The 27139-nt window shown below is 35.5% G+C and overlaps 1 protein-coding gene and 1 pseudogene across 1 annotated transcript in view; one reads left to right on the top strand and one right to left on the bottom strand.

Moving 5' to 3' along the window:
- Nucleotides 1-27139, bottom strand: part of PGM2L1 (phosphoglucomutase 2 like 1) — a 69085-nt gene that overhangs the window by 23673 nt on the left and 18273 nt on the right. The window contains exon 2 of the mRNA XM_068554914.1: nucleotides 4732-4899. Coding sequence (XP_068411015.1) covers nucleotides 4732-4899 — 168 coding nt within the window. The remainder of the gene's footprint in view (nucleotides 1-4731; nucleotides 4900-27139) is intronic.
- LOC137771776 (short/branched chain specific acyl-CoA dehydrogenase, mitochondrial pseudogene) lies at nucleotides 505-1794 on the top strand (annotated as a pseudogene).

The following is a 27139-nucleotide window of genomic DNA, read 5'->3' as shown; positions in this document are numbered from 1 at the left end:
CTGAGCAATTCTCTAGTTCAGAACTATTTTTAGTATATGCTAAATGCATTTTGGCCTCGAAAGTGGAGTTCCTTGAAACACTAAGGTTGATTCACTGGAAAGAAAAGTAATTTGTTTCTAGAATAAGTTGCATAAAAATGGGGAGAAATAAAACAAATTGTATCATATCAACACTGTCTTAACTCTCAAAATATATGGAAAACCATGTTAAAAGGAAATATTTTCAACTAAATTTTCCAAATACTCTGGTTAACCTTTATCAATGGCCACATGCCAAAATGAGCAATCACCTTCTTTCTATCTAAATTTGTTTCTTTGTATTAAATGGAAATGTCAATATCCATTTCCTGGTTTCAAATGCAAAGTAACATTGTCAAGAAGTTGACAATGGCAACCAAAATAACTCAGTAAGAAAGTCAGGAGAGCCGCTTCCGGATCCTTGACAGCGCTTGTCCTGGGGCGCAGAGGGAGGGAGCCATGGTTCGGCTGCTGCGCGGCGGCGCGCTGCTAAGAAGAAACTTCTCAATTTGCCTGTCTTCCTGGAAAAATCCTCCTCATGTCCTAATATCTTCCCAGTCAGAAGCTGGACTCAAAACAACAAATAAGGGCCTACCCTATGCCCCTCTGCAAACATTTACAGATGAGGAGATGATGATAAAGAGCACAGTTAAAAAATTTGCCCAGGAACAAATTGCTCCTTTGGTTTCAAAAATGGATGAAAATTCAAAAATGGAAAAATCAGTAATACGAGGATTATTTCAACAAGGGTTGATGGGTATTGAAATTGACACAAAATATGGAGGAACAGGAGCTTCATTTTTTCCCTCTGTCCTAGTGATAGAGGAATTAGCTAAAGTTGATGCATCTGTGGCTCTGGTATGTGACATCCAGAACACAGTAATTAACAGGCTAATTGGAAAATACGGAACAGAAGAACAGAAGGCTATCTATTTGCCCAAGCTAGCTACGGAACAAACGGGAAGTTTCTGCCTTTCAGAGGCTGGAGCAGGTAGCGATTCATTTGCTTTGAAGACCAAAGCTGATAAAAAGGGAAATTATTATGTCATCAACGGGTCAAAGATGTGGATTAGCAACGCCAAGGATGCCGGGCTCTTCATGGTGATGGCAAGTGTAGACCTTACTCTTGGGTATAAAGGAATTACCTGCTTCTTGGTAGATCGTGATACTGAGGGCCTTCATATAGGGAAACCAGAGAACAAAATGGGAATCAGAGCTTCTTCTACCTGCCCATTAACATTTGAAAATGTCAAGGTTCCAGAAGCCAATATCTTGGGACAAATTGGACATGGCCATAAGTACGCCATCAGGGGTCTTAATGAAAGTAGAATAGGAATTGCTGCACAGATGCTGGGACTGGCTCAAGGATGTTTTGACTACACTATTCCATATATTAAAGAAAGGGAACAATGTGGCAAAACAATATTTGATTTTCAAGGGCTCCAACACCAAGTGGCTCACATGGCCACCCAGCTAGAAGCTGCAAGATTACTCACATACAACGCTGCAAGGCTTTTAGAAGCTGGAAGGCCATTCATTAAAGAATCATCTATGGCCAAGTACTATGCATCAGAGATTGCGGGCCTAATAACTGGCAAATGTATCGAGTGGATGGGAGGAGTAGGCTACACCAAAAATTACCCTGTGGAAAAATACTTCCGAGATGCGAAGATTGGTACAATATATGAAGGAACTTCAAATATCCAGCTGAACACCACTGCAAAGCGCATAGATTCAGAATACTGACAGCCATGGGAGTGGAACCCCTCCCTGGTGTCACTGGTGTGAAATTTTAAACTATTGTGCCTTGTTGGGGGCTGCATTGAATGATCTTATTTAGGCCCTTCACCTTGGATCTGGAGGTAGACCTTTCCTGTCTCCTCTTTCCAATCTGCTTAACTTAGGCGCAGAAAATCATTTTTAAATTTTGGGAAGAAATGCATCCATATTTTCTCCAAAACTATTTTTAAAACTCTATATGCATTATCATTTTAGCTTCAGGATATACAGAATTTCACTCTATTAGAATTTGGAAAAATGAAGACAATATAAGTATTTCTTGCAGACATGGGTATTTTATATCCCTGTCATTGTGCATCAGTCAGAGAGACGTCTGTGATAGTTGGCAAGTCTATAGAAGAAATAGATTCGATTCTAAGTTGCTAAACTAGGTAGCAACTGATAAAAATTTATTTAGAAAAATCTAAAAGTTTTAGTTCTGAATATCTGAAAATGAGTGGAAAATGAGGGTATAACTCTGTTATATAATCGAAGAAAGCATTTCAACAAAGGAAAGCAATATAATTTGTTACTATAATTGACCAGTATGAAAGGTGCATTTCATTATGGTTTCAGTAGAACATTTTAAAAACAAGTCTCTACGTTAGTTTTCAAGTATGAAGTTTAAATAATTTGGTTTAATAATTAGAATATACTCAATATTGTAATATTCATTTTTTCTGTCTTTAAGTTGAATACTATTTTCTCAAACTTAGCTATTGAGCTTTATCATGAATAGTAATTCAGAAATTATATTTTGGTTCAATGATTCTCAAGAGGAGATGTCTTGTCCCCATAAAGAAGTGTATTAAAATCTTGTAAGGAATGAGGGATAGAAGGGAGCTGTAGAGCTCAAAAAGCATATTTGGTAATATAAAAAAGGACATTTCTGGGAAGGCAAAAATAAATCTGTTGTTTTACAGTCAAATTATGGAAAGGCAAAGCTCAACATAATATACGGCTGGTGATGCCATTTCTTCAGTATCAGGGATTCTCAATCAGAAGAGACCTTGTAGGGTACAGGTCCTCAGTCCCCTCAGGAGGGAGGAGGACAGTGAAGGGTGAGTGTTTTACATTTTCTGGAAGGGAGCATGGGTTAGAGATGTTGGAAAATGTTTCAAGGCTCATACAGTTGCTTAAAGTAATCACTGCTGTCAAAAGGGAAGCACTTTAGTACTTTAATGAAAGGATAATGTTTATTAAGAACACTTGACATTTTCAAAGTAATTTTGCTTTGCGCATTCATGTTCATTGAATTGGGTTAATTTCTATAATGGATACCATAGTTAAATATTCAGAATTGTGTAAATACAATTGAGATAGGAATTACATTAAAATATTAGGAAGAAATACAGACAAATTTAGACCTTAGATCAAAAGAGATAAAACTCTACTTGATTTTCAGATAGGGCTGATGGAAGCCAGTCATTCAGTGTTTTAGAACAAAAAGACAGTAATCTGATAAGGAAAGTAGGGGGATGGAGGAAATGCCCTAAAGGGGGGCTTGGACATCTTTAATTTCTGTGATTATGTGAGAGAGGTGGACTTTTCAGATAACGGAATAGAAGCCAACGTTAGTAAAAAGAATCCCAGCTTCCTCCTGTAGAGTTACAAACACGTGAAACTACAGTAAGCCTCCTTCAGATTAGCAGCATGCGAGAGGCTCCCGTGTACATCTAGACCTTGAATTTATAGTTCATATTGATACAGTTCTAATTGTGTGTATATTTTTTGTGTAGGTTCACAAATAACAGTTGAAAATTAATTATGTATTGTAATTAATATCTGTACCTGCCTTCTTCTGTTAGTGAATTGTGTTACTGTACCATTTATCAAAGAGGATGTTGGGGGTTTTCCCCATAGTTCTTCCATTATAGCTTTTCTTAATAACCATGACTTTGGGGGTCTTGAGTTTGTACCTGGTGGAAGACAAGCTTGTTTACCTCCTGAAGCCTGTCATTACTGTTTGTTAATTTGAGGATAGGGCTGTCATGAGGCTCAGAAGGAAGAGACTTGAACACAAGCAACAAGTTGTATTTGTGTGGCAGAGCTGGACTCAACCCAACTGCCAAGTTAGTATTGTTAGACATTTCACTTTACAACACTAAAATGAATTGGTGTCAAAGCTTTTAGAATTATGGAAAGCTAAATCTAGAAAGAGTTTAGAGAACCATCCAGCCAACTCTCTCATTTTAAGAGTGAAGGATTCATATAGCCCAGAATACTTTCCCAAGGTCATCCATCCAGGGCCAAAGATAAGACAAGGATCCAAATGTACTAGATCCCAAGTCAGTGCTCTTCCTACTGTTTACTACTGTCTCTGTTCAACAAATTTTGGATTTCATCCTTGTTATGTTTCAATACTCTATTGATTTATTTTAGGTTTAACTGATAAAGAATTAACATTTCAGAAGTGTTAAGATTGATCAGTGTCGTTATTACATATATTAATCACCTGCCAAACACACTGGCTCTCCTAGGATGTAGCTGGTATGCCAAATGTAAAGATTATTGCATGTGATCACTTGGTTTTATGATTATGATGTGTTTTAGTAAATGCACTAGTTATATTCTTGCTGATGTATTTTTGCTGATCTTTCATAAAGTGAAACTTTTGTTGTAATGGTACGTATCAGACTGTAATCAGTGTTACAAAATCAGTATTCTACGGAGAATGAAAAAATAAAGCACTAACTGGAAAAAAAAAAAAAAAGTCAGTCTGTGACTCTAAAGATACATAAATGACCTCTAAGATCAGTCCTGTGCAAGACCAAAGGTCAGAACTTATTCTACATTTTTTATTTACAAGAGAGTATCTTGCTGGATATAAAGCTTTTTTTGTTTTTGTTCCTTTTTTTTTAAGAAAAGAAACTAATTTATAAAGCAAAACAATAGAGTGATAAAAGTACACATATTATAATTTATAATACTTACCTGTGTTGATTGTATTACTGTAAGATCATTAATATAGCAAAATCCTGCCCCCATAGCAGAACGAAGTCCTGCAGTCCCAAAAGTCATTCGGCAACAAAGTCTATCTCGCAGCTCCTTGTTCATCCCATTCCTTAACAGATTTTCAATTTGCTCTTTTGTTTTGGGATTCTATAAAAAAGATGTATTAAAGGTAAATCAGGATCACAAGTAGAGTCCTAATATGAAGCCCTTCTGAGGAAGCAATAAGTATTATTCATACATAACAAGGTTCTACGTTGACTATAAATTCCACAGTGCTACTTATTATTATTATTAGTATGTATAATAAAAAAACACCTGCCATTTATTGAGTCCCCAAAGAGGCCAGACCCTATTGAGTGTGATTTACATATCTCTAATTGTCATATTTTTAAAATAATATATTCAAGAATTTTTTTAACAAATTGACAAGAGCTATGGATCCAAAATAAAACTCTTAGTCAAAAATGATATCAATTAAAGTCTATGTTAAGTTTTAAAAGAAATATGGAAGCTATTAGATAAATGCCATCAAAACATGCCTACTAAATACTTCCTAAACATCTGTAATTCAAAATGGCCAGATAAGCCTTACTGCTCTTTAAAGTCACAGAAAACCGTTCAATTTATCTACAGCAAAAGTTGACCATGAAAAGGTCTTAAGTATTAAATGTGGACTTGGCTAAGAGTGAGAATGAAAATTCAGTCCAAATTTCGCTTGTGAAGCAAGACATGCCAACATCCTTATTTTAGGGTTCGTATTTCATTAGCACATACTTCAACTTATTTTCATAAAGCTCAGGGTGCCTATAACTGAAAACAGAGCTTCACAAATGAGTAGCAAGTTTTGAATAGAAATGCAATTACAATAAGAATAAAACTTAAATGGAATTTTCCAGTATTTTCTTTTTAGGAGAAAGAGTCAAATAATAAGAAAATAAGGTAAAGCATAACTTCTCTCTTCCATACCATACATAATATGGATTTAGTCCATACTAACTGCATAGATTGTCTACATCTACAGTCTACATAATGACAATGAATATTCAGAAAGATAAACCAAGGCACTTGAAAGATGCTAAATATTAGAGTATATTTGTACTTGTAAAGAAATAAAATCATATTAATATATAATTTAAACAAAAAGGTATTCTGGGGATAGTGGAAATTAAAGTAACCAGAGGACATGTCACAAAGTAATGAGAAGCCATGGAAATTTTGATCAATTGAAATTGTAATCTGCTTAAACTAGACAGATGTTAAAAAAAATGTGTATATATATATATATATATATATATATATATATACACACACACACACACACACATATATATATATAGAGAGAGAGAGTGCCTTGACTCAAGGAGTCTCTATTTCATAAATGGCACAAACCAACAAATATAGAGCCTACATTAAAATATGAATAGCTATTAAGAGAAAAATCTAAACAATAAGATTATCTGGGCTACTATATATTATTCCAATGTCTAAGATATCGCCAGATTTGATACAGAGGTCAGAGACTTGAAAAGAGTTAACATTTAAAAATAGGTTGTAAGAAAGACAAAAATTGAAAAGACTGAAAAACTTCAGTACTATAGAGGGTACAAGGCAGTGTCATACAGTTAGTGGCATTGAAATTGGGATAGTTTTTTAGAGTGATTTTGCAGAAATTATCAATATTTAAACTGCATATGCCTTTTGGCCCATAGATTTCTCTGTCCACAGTAATACCTTCACATGAACAAGGTTCATTCATACAAGAATATTCACTGCAGTATCTTACTGGTAGTAGTATTATTACCATTGTATTGATGAAGAGATTAAGGTTTAGAGAAGGAGCCTTGTAACACTGAGCTAATATTGGAGGTCTAGACAGGATTTGAATCCAGGTTGGTCTGGCTCTAAAGCCTATACCATCTCACTATAAACAAAATAATTATGTAGGGCAGGTTAATAATGCTTCTAATAATAATTTAACTCCAGCTACAAAGCAAAAAATATTCCTTTTTATTACAGCTGTGTAAATATAAAAATGATCCACCAGACATGAATGCTATTAGGTTACTGAGTATACTTCCTAATATTTATTGCACAGCTACTAGAGTAGGGCCTAAAAATTCTATTTTCTGTTATACATCACAACCAGTTCTAACCTAATTCCTGGTTCTGAAAAAGCCTGTAAATTGGAGAAAAATAAAAATGGGTAAAGAATCATGATGCATTAGAAATAAGCAAATCTTTATGGTAAAAAGAGCTAAATGATGAGGTGACAGTTATTTGAAATCTACTTTAAAGTCAGATTTCTCTACTATTTCATAGCTAGACATTAAATTAGATGTTGATGTTACAAACATTTAAAAATGTAATTAAAAGTCTACCTATGTAGCCATAATTATCACATATTTTCCATTTGGATGATGAAATTACATTTGTATTTTGTTGGTAAAATCTTCAAATAACCATGATTTTTAAAAACCGTAAAATATGAAGATTCTCAAGAATTACAAAATTATTTTAAAAATACTATTTCTACAAGGAACTAAGATATATTACATGAAAAGGAAGGCAAAGCAGAAGAGTATATAAGGTGTTTAAATTTGTATAAAAAGATGTATATGTATACTTATGTATAATTCTAGAAATACTCCATGCAAATATGAGACACTACAAATAGTGATTATCTATGATGGGAAAATCAGGGGCAAATGCTGAGGTAGAAAGGATTATTTTTATTGTACAGTCTTGGTTCTGATGGGCTATTTTATGTATGTATTACTTATTTTATGGTAAAAATTATATAGCTATCCATGGTGGCTGAGAAAAACTACTACTTGTGTATCTACATGAATACTTTTTACCTCACAAACTACTCTCTTTTTCCTACCCACAGAAAGCTGTTAAGAAGATCCGAATCTATAAAACATATATTAGCGCTTTCTCAAATACAAATTATTGTTTTCTTTCTAAATGTGCACGCTTATTTACAATTCACTCATTACTTGAGAGTAGGAGAAGCCTTATCAGCAAAAAAAGAAGAAAACTGTTCAGCTGTTAAAAAAAAAAAAAAGCACCTCTAAAATTAAAATGTAAGTCAGTAGGAAAGTTGATTTACATACTTCTTAGAAATGTACTTATTGGCCTACTATATAGAATTAAAATTAATTATTTAGAAAGTAAAGGTATCCAATCTGAACTAAATTTGCTCTTAACTAGCATATTTTAGAATCCTAATAATTTTAGTACCCTAAAAAAGTAACCCTGAAGAAAATCCAAAGACATTTTAGCAACTACTAGCATGTTCTATACTTCATCAGAAATGAAGCTGGTTGTTTGGTATGAATCAGTAAGCTAAAGAATACAGAATTAAAGCCATGCATTATTTTCAAATTTTACCTGTATACCAAAAATTTTCCTTTGGTTCTAATCATATGGATTGCTGCAACTTTATATGGCTGAAATGAAGACAAGAAAGTGTCTTCTTACATAATACTGTGTGGAGTTTTTTTGTTTTTTTTTTTCCATATTGTAGGTCCATAAGACCCAAATTCAAAGAAAACATGAAAGAACTGATTTACAAAAAAGGCAACACTTTAAATATACAGAAGTGCCTCTTCTAAAAAACTTAACTTCTTATAGACTTTCATAACTGTGAAGAAAGCTCACATAAGCCCAAAATCACACCAACTCTGCCTGCCATGAAATGAAAGTATTAGCGTTTACTTATGAAGGCTCATTTTGGACTCACCCAAGCTTTTCTGAACCTATTCTGTTAATAATTAGGGGGCTTCTGTATTATTTATGCATAACAAATATAAATGTGTATAAAAGTATATAAAAAAGTATGTAATCGTCATTAAATAAAACAAATCAAGTTTGCCAAGGAGGAATTCACCTGTAAATCTTCTTTCCTACTACTTTTATAAACCTAGTATTTTTATAATTCTTATACAGTTTGAATCTCTATTAATATTCTACTACTAAACCTAACAGCTTCAAAGCAATCTAAAATATGAATCTCATTGTTTAGAAGATGAGAACAGATCTAAAAGAACATATATTAACAATTCCAAATCTTAATATTGTTAAACATCCAAAGAGGAGACAACATATAAAATTAATTTTTTAGTAACTCAAATATACCTAAAATTACAAATCTGTAACACTTTTAAATGCTTCTGACAGAGATGGATGTCTAAACAATAAATATCAGTTTTATATTAACTACAGAGAAAAAATTTTAAGTTTATTTCTAGACAGAAGTTAAAATAGGAAACTGCAATCTGAAAATCTGAAGGGTGAATGCAACTGACATTTACTTCTGAGGGTCAGCCAGCTTGGAGATCCAAGTCTAGAGTCCTGAAGCAGAACATGTTTTCCAAACCAGATGCTTCCTGAGTCCAAAATACACTCTTTTTAAACCAACAATTTTTTTCCCTTTAAAAGGATTTTGGTGTAATTCTAAATTTAATTTCTCCAACTTAAAAAAAATTGTAGAAATTAGCATATGGTAAATTGGCTTAGATAAAACACTTGAATGATTATACTTGTCATATAAAGTGAGATTTACTTAATAATAATTGGTTCAATAAAATTTGATAATAATCACTGAGTGAATATAAACATCATATCCAGGAAATAAAGATGCTAACTACTCCAAAAGTAGAAAATAAGCTTTAAAATAAAATACATTGAGGGCAGACAGCAGAAGCAAGAAGAACTACAATCCTGCAGCCTGTGGAACAAAAACCACATTCACAGAAAGACAGACAAGATGAAAAGGCAGAGGGCTATGTACCAGATGAAGGAACAAGATAAAACCCCAGAAAAACAACTAAATGAAGTGGAGATAGGCAACCTTGCAGAAAAAGAATTCAGAATAATGATAGTGAAGATGATCCAGGACTGTGGAAAAAGAATGGAGGCAAAGATCGAGAAGATGCAAGAAATGTTTAACAAAGACCTAGAAGAATTAAAGAACAAACAAACAGAGATGAACAATACAATAACTGAAATGAAAACTACACTAGAAGGAATCAATAGCAGAATAACTGAGGCAGAAGAACGCATAAGTGACCTGGAAGACAGAATGGTGGAATTCACTGCTGCAGAACAGAATAAAGAAAAAGAATGAAAAGAAATGAAGACAGCCTAAGAGACTTCTGGGACAACATTAAACGCAACAACATTCGCATTATAGGGGTCCCAGAAGGAGAAGAGAGAGAGAAAGGACCCGAGAAAATATTTGAAGAGATTATAGTCGAAAACTTCCCTAACATGGGAAAGGAGATAGCTACCCAAGTCCAGGAAGCACAGAGAGTCCCATACAGGATAAACCCAAGGAGAAACATGCCGAGACACATAGTAATCAAACTGGAAAAAATTAAACACAAAGAAAAATTATTGAAAGCAGCAAGGGAAAAACGACAAATAACATACAAGGGAACTCCCATAAGGTTAACAGCTGATTTCGCAGCAGTAACTCTACAAGCCAGAAGGGAGTGGCATGATATACTTAAGGTGATGAAAGGGAAGAACGTACAACCAAGATTACTCTACCCGGCAAGGATCTCATTCAGATTCAATGGAGAAATCAAAAGCTTTACAGACAAGCAAAAGCTAAGAGAATTCAGCACCACCAAACCAGCTCTCCAACAAATGCTAAAGGAACTTCTCTAAGTGGGAAACACAGGAGAAGAAAAGCACCTACAAAAACAAACCCAAAACAATTAAGAAAATGGTCATAGGAACATACATATCAATAATTACCTTAAATGTGAATGGATTAAATGTTCCAACCAAAAGACACAGGCTCACTGAATGGATACAAAAACAAGACCCATATATATGCTGTCTACAAGAGACCCATTTCAGACCTAGGGACACATACAGACTGAAAGTGAGGGGATGGAAAAAGATATTCCATGCAAACGGAAATCAAAAGAAAGCTGGAGTAGCAATACTCATATCAGATAAATTAGACTTTAAAATAAAGAATGTTACAAGAGACATGGGAGGACACTACATAATGATCAAGGGATCAATCCAAGAAGAAGATATAACAATTATAAATATATATGCACCCAACATAGGAGCACCTCAATACATAAGGCAACTGCTAACTGCTATAAAAGAGGAAATCGACAGTAACGCAATAATAGTAAGGGACTTTAACACCTCACTTACACCAATGGACAGATCATCCAAACAGAAAATTAATAAGGAAACAGAAGCTTTAAATGACACAATAGACCAGATAGATTTAATTGATATTTATAGGACATTCCATCCAAAAACAGCATATTACACTTTCTTCTCAAGTGCACACGGAACATTCTCCAGGATAGATCACATCTTGGGTCACAAATCAAGCCTCAGTAAATTTAAGAACATTGAAACCATATCAAGCATCTTTTCTGACCACAACGCTATGAGATTAGAAATCATTTACAGGGAAAAAAACGTAAAAAACACAAACACATGGAGGCTAAACAATACGTTACTAAATAACCAAGAGATTACTGAAGAAATCAAAGAGGAAATTAAAAAATACCTAGAGACAAATGACAATGAAAACACGACGATCCAAAACCTATGGGATGCAGCAAAAGCAGTTCTAAGAGGGAAGTTTATAGCTATACAAGCCTACCTCAAGAAACAAGAAAAATCTCAAATAAACAATCTAACCTTACACCTAAAGGAGCTAGAAAAAGAAGAACAAACAAAACCCAAAGTTAGCAGAAGGAAAGAAATCATAAAGATCAGAGCAGAAATAAATGAAATGGAAACAAAGAAAACAATAGCAAAGATCAATAAAACTAAAAGCTGGTTCTTTGAGAAGATAAACAAAATTGATAAACCATTAGCCAGACTCATCAAGAAAAAGAGGGAGAGGACTCAAATCAATAAAATTAGAAATGAGAAAGGAGAAGTTACCACAGACACCACAGAAATACAAAGCATCCTAAGAGACTACTACAAGCAACCCTATGCCAATAAAATGGACAACCTGGAAGAAATGGACAAATTCTTAGAAAGATATAATCTTCCAAGACTGAACCAGGAAGAAATAGAAAATATGAAGAGACCAATCACAAATAATGAAATTGAAACTATGATTAAAAATCTTCCAACAGGGCTTCCCTGGTGGCGCAGTGGTTGAGAGTCTGCCTGCTAATGCGGGGGACACGGGTTCGAGCCCTGGTCTGGGAAGATCCCACGTGCCATGGAGCCACTGGGCCCGTGAGCCACAATTACTGAGCCTGCGCTTCTGGAGCCTGTGCTCCGCAACGAGAGAGGCCGCGATAGTGGGAGGCCCATGCACCGCGATGAAGAGTGGCCCCCGCTTGCCGCAACTGGAGAAGGCCCTCACACGGAAACGAGGACCCAACACAGCCATAAATAAATAAATAAATAAATAATGTGAAACCTTTAAAAAAAAAAAAAAATCTTCCAACAAACAAAAGTCCAGGACCAGATGGCTTCACAGGTGAATTCTATCAAACATTTAGAGAAGAGCTAACACCCATCCTTCTCAAACTCTTCCAAAAAATTGCAGAGGAAGGAACACTCCCAAACTCATTCTATGAGCCCACCATCACCCTGATACCAAAACCAGACAAAGATACTACAAAAAAAGAAAATTACAGAACAATATGACTGATGAATATAAATGCAAAAATCCTCAACAAAATACTAGCAAACAGAATCCAACAACACGTTAAAAGGATCATACACCATGATCAAGTGGGATTTATCCCAGGGATACAAGGATTCTTCAATATACGCAAATCAATCAGTGTGATACACCATATTAACAAACTGAAGAATAAAAACCATATGATCATCTCAATAGATGCAGAAAACGCTTTTGACAAAATTCAACACCCGTTTATGATAAAAACTTTCCAGAAAGTGGGCATAGAGGGAACCTACCTCAACATAATAAAGACCATATACAACAAACCCACAGCAAACATCATTCTCAATGGTGAAAAACTGAAAGCATTTCCTGTAAGATCAGGAACAAGACAAGGATGTCCACTCTCACCACTATTATTCAACATAGTTTTGGAAGTCCTAGCCACGGCAATCAGAGAAGAAAAAGAAATAAAAGGAATACAAATTGGAAAAGAAGAAGTAAAACTGTCACTGTTTGCAGATGACATGATACTATACGTAGAGAATACTAAACATGCCAGCAGAAAACTACCAGAGCTAATCAATGAATTTGGTAAAGTTGCAGGATACAAAATTAATGCACAGAAATCTCTTGCATTCCTATACACTAATGATGAAAAATCTGAAAGAGAAATTAAGGAAACACTCCCATTTACCATTGCAAGAAAAAGAATAAAATACCTAGGAATAAACCTACTTAGGGAGACAAAAGACCTGTATGCAGCAAACTATAAGACACTGATGAAGGAAATTAAAATTGATACCAACAGATGGAGAGATATACCATGTTCTTGGATTGGAAGAATCAACATTGTGAAAATGACTATACTACCCAAAGCAATCTACAGATTCAATGCAATCCCTATCAAATTACCAATGGCATTTTTTACAGAACTAGAACAAAAAATCTTAAAATTTTGTATGGAGACACAAAAGACCCCGAATAGCCAAAGCAGTCTTGAGGGAAAAAAGCAGAGCTGGAGGAATCAGACTCCCTGACTTCAGCCTATACTACAAAGCTACAGTCATCAAGACAATATGGTACTGGCACAAAAACAGAAATACAGATCAATGGAACAAGATAGAAAGCCCAGAGATAAACCCACGCACCTATGGTCAACTAATCTATGACAAAGGAGGCAAGGATATACAATGGAGAAAAGACAGCCTCTTCAATAAGTGGTGCTGGGAAAACTGGACAGCTATATGTAAAAGAATGAAATTAGAACACTCCCTAACACCATACACAAAAATAAACTCAAAATGGATTCGAGACCTAAATGTAACACCGGACACTATAAAACTCTTATAGGAAAACATAGGAAGAACACTCTTTGACATAAATCACAGCAAGATCTTTTTTGATCCACCTCCTAGAGTAATGGAAATAAAAACAAAAATAAACAAATGGGACCTAATGAAACTTAAAAGCTTTTGCACAGCAAAGGAAACTACAAACAAGACGAAAAGACAACCCTCAGAATGGGAGAAAATATTTGCAAACGAATCAGCGGACAAAGGATTAATCTCCAAAATATATAAATTTGGGTTGGAATTTAATCTGAAAAGATCTCATTCTAGTATATAGCTTTTCTATGTGCATTTTTTTTTAAAAAGAAGAAAAAGAAGAAGAAAGAAAAGATCTCATGCAGCTCAATATTAAAAAAACAAACAACCCAATCCAAAAATGGGCAGAAGACCTAAATAGACATTTCTGCAAAGAAGACATACAGGTGGCCAAGAAGCATATGAAAAGCTGCTCAACATCACTACACTAATTTTTAGAGAAATGCAAATCAAAACTGCAATGAGGTATCACCTCACACCAGGTAGAATGGGCATCATCAGAAAATCTACAAACAACAAATGCTGGAGAGGGTGTGGAGAAAAGGGAACCCTCTTGTACTGTTGGTAGGAATGTAAATTGATACAGCTACTATGGAGAACAGTATGGAGGTTCCTTAGAAAACTAAAAATAGAATACCATATGACCAAGCAATCCCACTGCTGGGCATATACCCAGAGAAAACCATAATTCAAAAAGACACATGCACCCCAATGTTCATTGCAGCACTATTTACAATAGCCAGGTCATGGAAGCAACCTAAATGCCCATCGACAAACGAATGGATAAAGAAGATGTGGTACATACATACAATGGAATATTACTCAGCCATAAAAAAAAACGAAATTGAGTCATTTCTAGAGACGTGGATGAATCTAGAGACTGTCATACAGAGTGAAGTAAGTCAGAAAGAGAAAAACAAATATCGTATGTCAGCGCATGTATATGGAACCTAAAAAAATGGTACAGATGAACCAATTTGTAGGGCAGAAATTGAGACACAGATGTAGAGAACAAACACATGGACACCAAGCGGGGAAAGCAGTGGGGTGGGGGTGATGGTGTGATGAATTGGGAGATTTGGATTGACATGTATACACTGATGTGTATAAAATGGATGACTAGGGCTTCCCTGGTGGCGCAGTGGTTGAGAATCTGCCTGCCAATGCAGGGGACACAGGTTCGAGCCCTGGTCTGGGAAGATCCCACATGCCGCGGAGCAACTAGGCCCGTGAGCCACAATTACTGAGCCTGCGCGTCTGGAGCCTGCGCTCCACAACAAGAGAGGCCGTGATAATGAGAGGCCCGCGCACCGCGATGAAGAGTGGTCCCCACTTGCCACAACTAGAGCAAGCCCTCGCACAGAAACGAAGACCCAACCCAGCCATAAATAAAATAAATAAATAAATAAATAATTAAAAAAAAAATGGTTGACTAATAAGAACCTGCTGTATAAAAAAATAAATAAAATAAAATTCAAAAATTCAAATAAATAAATAAATAATAAAATACACTATCATTTAAGTATAATATTGATTATGCCAATATTAGTATGAAATATAAAAACATTAATCATTTTATTTTAAAACTTAAGATTACATAAAGACTTTTTTTTAACTTACAGATTTTTTTCTAACAAAGCACAGTCTACTTAGTCTACTATGTTCCACTCTTCTTCCTGGGCACACAACTAGAATATATTTTCCAGCCTCCCTTAGAGCTAGTTGAGATCATGCGACGGAGTTCTGGTCAATGGATCTGAGTAGAAGAGATGTGTGGCATTCCAGGCCTAGCCCATTAAACACTCCCTTATCCCCGCAATCCTCTATTTCCCCATCTACCCACGAAAGAGAGAGGGCTCCAAGGACTTCCAGGAGTATGTAGCATCAAGATGGAACAGATGATTCACAGAGCAAAATTCCCCTCTACCTCCTACCTCACAAATACTCCAACAAATTTTGGAGTATTTGTTACCACAGTTAACCTGACCTGTTTAATAAAATTAGTATTCAGAGAGGAATACTCGCATACTCCTCAAAACTTTTTTTTTAATGGTAGATTGAAAGAAATCACTTCACTTTCTATGTTTGTATCTCCAGGGCTTATGCAGTATCCTGGTTGGGCTTACTCTTTCCGTAATGTTGTTAGTTTCTTTAAGAGACTAAGACGTAGAAGACTTGAGCTCTTTACTCAGTCTCTTCTATCAAATAAACTATGAGCCCTTGGACAGGTCACTTCTCTCTGAGGCTCATCAGTACAATTTAGGGGTTGGAATTTAATCTGAAAAGATCTCATTCTAGTATATAGCTTTTCTATGTGCATTTTTTTAAAAAAAGAAGAAAAAGAAGAAGAAAGAAAAGATCTCTTCAAACCCTAACATTTTGATTGTTAGACTCACTTTGGAATCTAGTCAACAGTTCAAACTCCTTGTCGCTCTCTATTTAACTTTTTCTCCAATGAAGTTCATACTTGGAACTTTGTTTTGTCCAATAAAATACATCAATTTATTAAATTTTTTTCAATCAAGGACAATTGCCAATTGCTAAGAACTGAGTATATCTTGAGTACTACCATACACACTCCTAATTCCAATCAAAAGCAAAAAAACTTAGAATTTTAACTGGATTATAAACAGACACATACATAAGTTTCCTAAGGTGTTTTAAAAGTTTGATAATAAGTCAGGAATCTGAGGACCCCAGATTGGTAATAGCACCCAACTGCTAGATGTCTCCCAATATTTCTCTCTCCTTTAATCATACAGTTGGGTACATACATGGCAGCCCAGCTAAGGGCTATACTTCAGTCTACCTTATAGCTAGGTGTGACCATGTGACTAAGTTCTGGCCAGTGGAATGAAAATGGGAATGACATGTTCCACTTTCAGGTCTTTCCCTGAAAAGGATTAAGTGTACACTCTCCTGAGTCTTATTCCTCTTCCCACGGGCTGAAGACATCTTGGATCAATAGTGGAAGTCACATTTTGAGGATGGCACAGGTACCCCATACCAACCCTGGACTGCCACTGATCTCTGAGTGTTATGAGAGAAATTATCTTCTCTCTGCTTTAAGCCATTACATTTTATAGCCTTTGGTATAACAGCTTAGACTGTACCCTAATACAGTAAGTGGTGTTTGTGTCCCAATGGGAAATAAGGTTGAGCCTTCTTGACGCCCAATTATAATACTTCTTCAAAACACTGAATTCCATCCCCTATCATTCCTCCTTCTCCTACCTATCCAAGCATTCTTCTTGCCATTCATACATTAAAGCAACATTCATCAAAGTCCTTATTTGGCAAATATTTTGAGGGAGATAACTATACATTTTTGCTATTCTATAGTTTTCCTATAACTCTAAGTGCAATGTCACTCAAAAATAAGTATTAGGAAAAAAGTTAAAAAAAAAAAAAGTTAACAGATGATAGTGGGCATTTCCTTAAAAAGAGTAATCAATTACATAATGGGGGTGGGGGTACCTTCAGTTGATAGTAGTGACCATATTTTAAACAACTCTGTATTCCCCACAGTACCTAACCTGTACTTTGTACACAGAAGATGTGTTGACTATGAGTCATTAATAGTGACAAAATAGCCATGTTCTTTCAGGAAACATAAATATTAGGGAAAGAAAATATCAGAACAGGTTTAAGTTATCATGCAGTCAAACATAAGAACCCCCAATTGAAATGAATTTTCTAATTAAGTGGATATATTTTTTAAGATAAAGGCCTTTGGAAAAATAATTTCATGTTTTTCTTTGAGGCTAAATTAAATCACAAATATATACTTCACGTGATCACTCAAAAATATTACTTTAATTATTACCATATCTTCAGTACCGAGAACAGAACCTGGCACCCAGTAGGCACTCAACAAATATTTGTTGAATTAATCAAAAATATCTACTTATTAAGCACACACTATGCGCTAGGCACAGGAAACACTATAGGGAAGAATACACTGTCTTTGCTCTCACAAAGCTCAAGATCTACTGAGGCATAAAGATAAGTAAAAGGGTAATTACCACATTGAATATAAAAAATATTAAAATAGGAGTAAGTAATAGGGTTCTCTAGGAGCACACAAGATAAGTCTCTAACCCAGAATGGATTGAAAGATAGAGAGCAGAGTCAGGGAAACCTAACTGGAGGAAGTAATATCTGAAGTGAAAAATGAGTAGAAATTGGAGGGTAGAGGGTGAGGAACAAGTTGAGGGTAGAGTGATAGTGAGTTCAGCATTAGACTTATTAAATGTGAAATGATATCTATAGCCAGCATGCCAACTATTAACTTCCCTACCCAATAGCCTCTTCCTAGTAACCAAGGAAATAAAAATTACCATTTTTCACTTAGAAACTTTATTAAGAGTTTTCAAAATTATAAGCCCAGTGCTGGAAATGGAGGGTATATAAATTACTATGGCAGGGGTAACAAACCACTCCAAACTTAGCGGCTTAAATCAATAATCATTTATCTCTCACAGTTTCTGTGGGTCATGAATTCAGAAAGGGCACAGCCAGGATGGGGCTAGCTGGGGCTGTCAACAGGAATACTTATAGTGGACACTATCTGTGACATGGTTCCAAGGGCACGTATCTCAAGAGCAAGCGAGCCAGGTGGAAACCACATTACCTTTTATGAACTAGCCTTGGAAGTCAGGAAGCTTCACTTCCACTGTACTGCATTTCTGGAGACAGTTACAAAGGTCTACCCAGGTGTCAGGGGAGGAGATATAGATCCTACCTTTCAACTGAGGTGCGCCAAAGTTATAGCACGTGAGATGGGATATGTATATACGATACCAAAAAGATAAATGCATATGATACCAAAAAATGATATGTAGCGATATAATATATATGTATATATATCATATATATGGGTACAGCCATCTTTGAAAAATACAATCTATCATAGAGGGAGTATAAACTGAGACAATATCTCAGATGACAATTTGCCAATGTTATAAATAACTTAAATATTAATAGCCTTTGATCCAGCAATTCTAGTTTTAGAAACTTATTCCAAGGAAATAATCATAGATGCATGTTAAAATTTAGTCATGAAGATATAAAATTTGTTATTGTATTATGTCTGTAATAGTAAAAAATATATATAAGCAAACTACATATCCAATAGAAAACCGGTTAAATAAAAAGTATGATGTAATAGTGCACTAGAATAGTATATTAAAAATAACTTTAGAATTCTATGATATGGGACAAAATTCTTGATATATTAAGGGGGAAAGTATATACACCATATGTGCAATATGATTTCAAATTTATAAAATGGATACATACAAATGCACAGAAAAATAAAACTAAAAGGAAACAGACTGTTTTTTATTAATGGTCATTAAACTTTTTATTCCTTTATTTCCTTATATGGAAGGATGATATAATCAGGGAGAAAAGTTTAGAAAGTACAAATTAACCCCAAACTCTTTTAACTGTGGATTGATGTCATTCACCAGTTTAGGAAATTTCACAGCTGTTGTCTCTTCAAATGTTGTTTCTAGTTCATTTTCTTTCCTCTCCTTAAGAGATTTCAATTAAATGTATGTTGGAACTTTTTCACTGTATCATCTTATGTCTTATGCCTTCTTCTTTATTTTCCTCTTCATCTTTTTGTCATTCCATCCTTCTGAATTCTGAATATTTTCTATGACCTATCTTCTAGTTTACTAATTCTCTCTTCAATTCTGTTTGAAATGTTATAAATTCATTCACTGAATTCTTGATTTTGGTTATTGCACTTTTTCAGATCCATAATTTCTATTAAAATCTACTATGTCTTTCTTGTATCATTTTCATTTCTCTGCCCAATTTTTAATTGGGAAGTTGACAAGCATAGTTATTTTAAAGTCTGCATTTGGGACTTCCCTTGTGGTCCAGTGGTTAAGACTCCATTCTCCCAGTGCAGGGGGCTCGGTTCGAGCCCTGGTCAGGGAACTAGATCCTGCATGCCACAACTAAGAGCCTGCATGCTGCAACTAAAGAACCTGCATGCCACAACAAAGATCTCACATGTGGCAATGAAGATCCCATGTGCTGCAACTAAGACCTGGAGCAGCCAAATAAATAAATAAATATTAAAAAAAATAATACTAAAGTCTGCATTTGATAACTGTAGTATAAAGAGCCCCTTCAGGATTTTCTATTATCTGTTGGTTCTTCAGGTTCTTGTTCATGTTGACTTGTTTCCTTGCGTGTCTGGTTATCTTTGACTCTGTATTGAATATTATATTTGAAACATTATTAGCAGGAATAATTTAAAACCTGGGATGAAGGTACTTTCCTCTAGGGAAGATTTTTTTTTTTTTTTGCTTCTTCCAGGCACCTGAAGACACTAGTAATCCGGGTTTACCTTAATTCACTTTTCAGGCTCCAAATGACTCAGAGCTGGATGCAGTCTGTGTGCAGGATGTTTAGTTCAAGTTCACCAGTATTCACAGGGAAGTATTCACAGTATTCACAGTATTCACCAGTATTCAAGTGGGAGTATTTTCAGGTTTCCCACCTATGGTAGGCCCTAAATTCCAATATTTGTCCCTCTATCCTAGCAAGGCTAACAGAAAGACTGCTAAACCTCTTGGCTGCCCATCCTGGATCAGAAAATGAGTACAGGTAAAAGGTGGCCCTAAATGCTAAACTCAACCTCTCTGAATTTCTGTCTTCTTCCAGATCGTGAACTGGAAATTCCTGACTAACCTGCTGAGTCATTAACACCTATAAATCTATACTTTGTCTATCTTTTCTAGCTGTTAGAGGAAAGTTGTCCAAACTACCTCATCTGTCATTACTAGAACCAGAAGTCCTTCTACTATACAATACTGTTCTACATAGTATAGTTTTATATACATTTAACTTACACATATTCAACTATATGTACTTAGCCCTACCTCCCAAAGCACTGCTAAAGATTACATTTTGTGCATGTGCTCCATTATATATAGTGAATTACTATATACATTATTATACAGTAATGTTAACTGTACCAAGATAGATACCTGAAGTCACATATTCTGTAGTTCATAGGCAATTTAAGATTTTCCAAGTGTAATTTTTTACTTTATGAAATTTTTGTTATTTATTGACTTTAGAATCTAACTCCCAAGTAAGACAAGAGTCTACTATATCAGGGATACTCTGACACTGAAGTTTTCTATTAGGGATACTTTAGACATTTTAATTCTGAGTAGGAGCTTAAACAAGATGACATCTAGGTCCCTGTCAACTGAGATTCTGTAATTCTATACTTAATTTAATTTGTACCAGAAAAAGATTCATGGCCTGATGTTTAATACGTATTTTGGAGTGGTGAAAATACTAACAATCAGGAGAAACTCCCATCAGCATGAAAACTATCAATGAAGGAAACAATAAGACGGGTTTTATTTCTTTTTTAATAAGGCCCAATTTTCATATGCTTCCAAACTCATGCTACAATTATGGTCTGACTGCATTTCTCAGAAATTAAATATCTCTATCTCATATATATGTCATCTTTACATATGCTACAGAAATAATCCAAAAGGAAAAAATAGCTGTATGCAAAACAAGGCTCTCAGCATTCTTGAAAATAGCTTTTAAAAAATCAGAAACACCTTATTGTATCTATATGAGACGATGGATGTTAACTAAACCTACTGTGGTAATCATTTCACAATATATATAAATCAAACCATCATGCCATGTACCTTAAACTTTTTTTTTTTTGGCTGCACCATGCAGCATGCGGGGTCTTAGTTCCCCAACCAAGGATCAAACCTGTGCCCCCTGCAGTGGAAGCATGGAGTCTTAACCACTGGACCCCAGGGAAGTCCTGTATACCTTAAACTTATACAGTGATGTATGTCAATTATTTCTCAATAAAACTGGAAAAAAATCAGAAACACTAAGATGTTCAACAAACAGAAAATGTTAAGTATGACATATATACCAAGTATTATCTGTCAATAAAATTATAATTATGTTCTGCATGATAAAAATTACATAAATAAATACAAAAGACAAACTGAAAAAAAAAACATTTGTAATCAAAACAACTAACAACCCAATTAAAAAAATGGACAGAGGACCTAAACAGACATTTCTCCAAAGAAGACCTACAGGTGGCCAACAGGCACATGAAAAGATGCTCAACATCACTAAATATTAGAGAAATGCAAATCAAAACTACTGATATAATGAAGTATCACTTCACTCTGGTCAGAATGGCCATCATCCAAAAACCCCCAAATAATAAATGTTGGATAGGGTGTGGAGAAAGAGGAACCCTCCTACACTGTTGGTGGGAATGTAAATTGGTGCAGCCACTATGGAGAACAGTATGGAGGTTCCTTAAAACACTAAAAATAGTTACCATACGATCCAGCAATCCCACTCTCAGGCATATAAAATCCCACTTTTCTGGAAAAGACGAAAACTCTAAGTTGAAAATATACACACACTCCAATGTTCACAGCAGGACTATTTACAGTAGCCAAGACATGGAAGCAACCAATGTCCATCAACAGATGAATGGATAAAGATGTGGTGTATACATATATACACACAATGGAATATTACTGAACCATAAATAGAATGAAATAATGCCATTTACAGCAACATGGATGGACCTAGAGATTATCATACTAAGTGAAGTCAGACAAAGACAAATGTCATAGATGTCACTTTTATATGGAATCTAAAAAACTGATACGAATGAACTTATTTACAAGACAGAAATAGATTCACAGGCATAAAGAACAAACTTATGGTTGCCAAAGGGGAAGGGGGGAGGGATAAATTAGGGGTTTGAGATTAACAGATACACACTACTATATATAAAATAGATAAACAACAAGGTCCTAACTGTATAGCATAGGGAACTATATTCAATATCTTGTAATAACCTATAATAGAAAAGAATCTGAGAAAGAATACATATATGTGTATAACTGAATCACTATGCTGTACACCAGAAAGTTAACACAACATTGTAAATCAACACTACTTTGATAAGAATAAAAAATAAAGTAAAATAAAACCATCTGTAATATGTAAGTTAACCAAAGGTTTATTTCTTTAAAATAAATAAAAAAGGGAAAAGATCAATGACTCAATAGAAAAATAGACAAAAGATATGAAGACATTTCATAAAAAAGGAAATGCAGATAGATGTCTTTTGTGACATCTATCAAAACGAAAGTATGAAAATATATTCAGCCTCATTTTTAAGAAAAATTAAAATTAAAATATAGTTTTCATTTTTCACATTGGCAAAGAAAAATATTTGATACTACATTGTGGTGCAAGAATTTGGGAAAGCAGGCACTTTTATATATTTCTGGTAGAAGAATAAATTGGTACACCCTCTCTGGAGGGCTATTTGGCAATATCTATCAAAATTTAAAGGCACATAACCTGACTCAATATTCTGTTTCTAGGAATTGATGTCACAGAGATACTGAGAAACACACGTCTAAATGTGTGTGTGCTACAAGCATTACCCTGATTGCAATAGCAAATAGCAAAACCAAACCATAAATGCCCATTAGTAAGACACTGGTTAATTAGTTTGGATATCAATTTAATGAAATACTATCTAGCTCTTATAAAGAATGGAGCAGTTCTATGTATACACTGACAAAAATATTTAAAGTGGGGGAAAAAAGCAAAGGGCAGGACACTGACAGGATAGTATACTAGTATTTATATTAAGGAACAGGTTAAATATCTGTGAAAATATGTACAAAAAGCTAATAATAGTGTCTCTGGGTAGGAACACTTAGATGGATATGGGAAAACAATTGAGAGGGTATTTAGTCAAGTACTTTTTGAATTTGTGTATGTATGGCCTATTTGTTTAACTATATAAAATTACATAGGATAGAATTCCATGTTATGAGCATGGAAATGTTGTGGTAAATAGAAAAAGAAACAAAAATTTAAGCACACTGTGCTAAAAGGCAAAGAAAAACTAGATACACTTACAGACAAAGACTAAGTGGGAGGGACTTTCCTGGTGGTTCAGTGGTTAAGAATCCACCTGCCAATGCAGGGGACACTGGTTTGAGCCCAGGAAGATCCCACATGCCATGGAGCAACTAAGCCCATGCACCACAACTACTGAGCCTGAGCTCTAGAGCCCGCGAGCCACAACTACTGAGCCCACATGCCACAACTACTGAAGACCGCAAACCTAGAGCCCGTGCTCTGCAATGAGAAGCCACTGCAATGAGAAGCCCGCACACCACAATGAAGAGTAGTCCCCGCTCTCCGCAACTAGAGAAAGCCTGCGTGCAGCAGTGAAGACGCAACACAGCCAAAAATAAATTAATTAATTAATTAATTTAAAAAATGACTAAGTGGGAAAGAGAAAAATGTAAAAAAAAAATGTCATTATAGTTTAATTTATATTAATATATTAAAATTATTTATATATAAAATACTGATGAAGGAAAAAGACCTAGATATATGATTTTCCACAAGACTGCCCCAACTTCAGACATTAGTCCCAAGTCCCAGGCCACCCTTACTTCTTACAGATTGGCTATAAATCAAGGGTTCCCATGATCCCCTCCTCAGGTTCAATAATTTTCTAGAATAGCTCGCATAACTCGGGAAAACATTTTACTTGTGTTTCCCAGTTCATTATAAAGGACACAACTCAGGAAGAGCCAAAGGGAAGAAATGAACAGGGCAAGATAATACCCAAAACCCAAGGTATTTACCCAAGAGTAAAGCATGGAAAGATAAGAGAGGCTGAGAGACAAAGAAGATACAGGGTGAAGGCTTAACACATTTAAGAAGATTCCCTGAAGGAGGAGAAAGATAGAAAACACAGCAAAATTGTTGTTCTCCTCTTCTACCTACTTTCACAATTTTCTTTTTGTCTATGTTTTCCAGAGATTAACACCTAGAAACATTATAGCTAATCTTTTGAAATCAAGACAAAAAGAAAATTATAAAAGTAGGTAGGGCTTCCCTGGTGGCACAGTGGTTAAGAATCTGCCTGCCAATGCAGGATACACGGGTTCGAGCCCTGGTCCGGGAAGATCCCACATGCCGTGGAGCAACTAAGCCTGTGCGCCACAACTACTGAGCCTGCGCTCTAGAGCCCGTGAGCCACAACTACTGAGCCCATGTGCCACAACTACTGAAGCCCGCGTGCCAAGAGCCTGTGCTCCGCAACAAGAGAAGCCACCTCAATGAGAAGCCTGCGCACCGCAAGGAAGAGTAGCCCCCGCTCTCAGCAACTAGAGAAAGCCCGCGCACAGCAACGAAGATGCAACGCAGCCAAAAATAAATTAAAAAAAAAAAAAAAAAAAAAGTAGGTAGAAAAAAATTACCTTCAAAGAAATGATAGTCATGCTAAGTTGACTTTTCAACGGTAACAATGTAAACTGGTAGGCAATGGGATTATACCTTTAATGCACTGAAAGAAAAAACTGCCAATGTTAATTTCACCCAGCAAAAATATCTTAGAAGAAACATTGTAAAATAAAGACATTTTCAGACAAAAACTAAGAGCTCAATGTCAGACGGAAGTAAAATGATCCCAAATGGAAGGTTTGAGTTGAGAAATGAAGAGAAAAGGATATATAGATTACTCTACATAAATATTGACTATAAAAAGAACATATGGTAGGGCTTTTAAAATATAGACTAATAAAAGTAAATATAGTTAGTGTTCTAAAATCCTTCTGTTATCTGAGGGTTAGATAAAGGTATTGATTAACATCTAAATAACACAATGGTCAAAAAAGAAATAACAGCAATTAGGAATATTTTGAATCAAATGGTAATGAAAATACTACATATGAAAAATGTATGGGTACAACTAAGTAGTAGTTTGAGGGAGAAAAGTGTACATATCAGAAAAGGCTTAACATTAACGATATAAACATGCATTTTAAGAATGAAATGAAGACTTCCCTGGTGGCACAGTGGTTAAGAATCTGCCTGCCAATGCAGGGGACATGGGTGGTTCGAGCCCTGGTCCGGGAAGATTCCACATGCCACAGAGCAACTAAGCCCGTGCACCACAACTATTGAGCCTGCGCTCTAGAGCCCGTGAGCCACAACTACTGAGTCCACGTGCTGAAAATACCGAAGCCCACGTGCCTAGAGCCCGTGCTCTGCAACAAGAGAAGCCACCGCAATGAGAAGCTTGTACACCTCAATGAAGAGTAGCCCCCGCTGGCCGCAACTAGAGAAAGCCCGCGCACAGCAACGAAGACCCAACGCAGTCAAAAAAATAAATTAATTAAAAAAGAAAAAAAGGGGGCTTCCCTGGTGGCACAGTGGTTGAGAGTCTGCCTGCCAATGCAGGGGACACGGGTTTGAGCCCTGGTCTGGGAAGATCCCACATGCCACGGAGCGACTAGGCCCGTGAGCCACAATTGCTGAGCCTGCGCGTCTGGAGCCTGTGCCCCGCAACAAGAGAGGCCGCAATGGTGAGAGGCCCGCGCACCGCGATGAAGAGTGGTCCCCACTTGCCGCAACTAGAGAAAGCCCTCGCACAGAAACAAAGACCCAACACAGCCATAAATAAATTAAAAAAAAAAAAAAAAAAAGAATGAAATGAACAATGGAAGGACCAAGAGGACATTATGCTAAGTGAAATAAGCCAGTCACAGAAGGACAAATACTGCATGGTTCCACTTATATGAGGTATCTAAATTAGTTAAACTCATAGAAACAGAGTAGGATGATGGTTGCCAGGGGCTGGGGGGAGGAGAAAATAGGTTGTTGCCGTTCGAAGGGTATAAAGTTTCAGTTATACAAAAGGAATAAATTCTAGAGATCTGCTGTACAACACTGTGTCTATAGTTAACAATACTGTATTGTGTACTTAAAAATGTGTTAAGAGGGTAGATCTCATATTAAGTGTTCTTACCACTAATAAAAGAAAAAAGAATGAAATGAATAATAAAATTGACAATGAACAAAAACCCCTAAACTGGAAGAGCATAAATTAATGAACTAGAAAATAAACATCAAAAGAGAGTATATACAGGGACTTCCCTGGCAGTCCAGTGGTTAAGACTCCGTACTTCCAATGCAAGGGGTGTGGGTTCGATCCCTGGTCAGGGAACTAGGATCCCACATGCCGTGCAGCAGAGCCAAGAAAATATAAAAAAATTTTTTTAAAAATTGTTTTAATAAATAAATAAAAGAGTATATACAAAGCAAAAAATTTGTTCTTAAAGAAAAAAGAGAAGGCACAAATAAATAACATCATGAAAGAAAAACAGGTCAGTGCTAGAGATACCACAGATATTAAAAAGATAAAAGGATATTAAGAACAATTTTGTACCAATAAATTTGAAAATTTAGACAAAATGGACAATTTTGCTCAAGGAAAAAAAAACCT

The sequence above is a fragment of the Eschrichtius robustus genome, chromosome 11, assembly GCF_028021215.1.
Source record: "Eschrichtius robustus isolate mEscRob2 chromosome 11, mEscRob2.pri, whole genome shotgun sequence".
Taxonomy (NCBI): Eukaryota; Metazoa; Chordata; class Mammalia; order Artiodactyla; family Eschrichtiidae; genus Eschrichtius; species Eschrichtius robustus.
The sequence above is the reverse complement of the archived record's forward strand: the minus strand, read 5'-3'. Positions and strand labels throughout refer to the sequence as shown.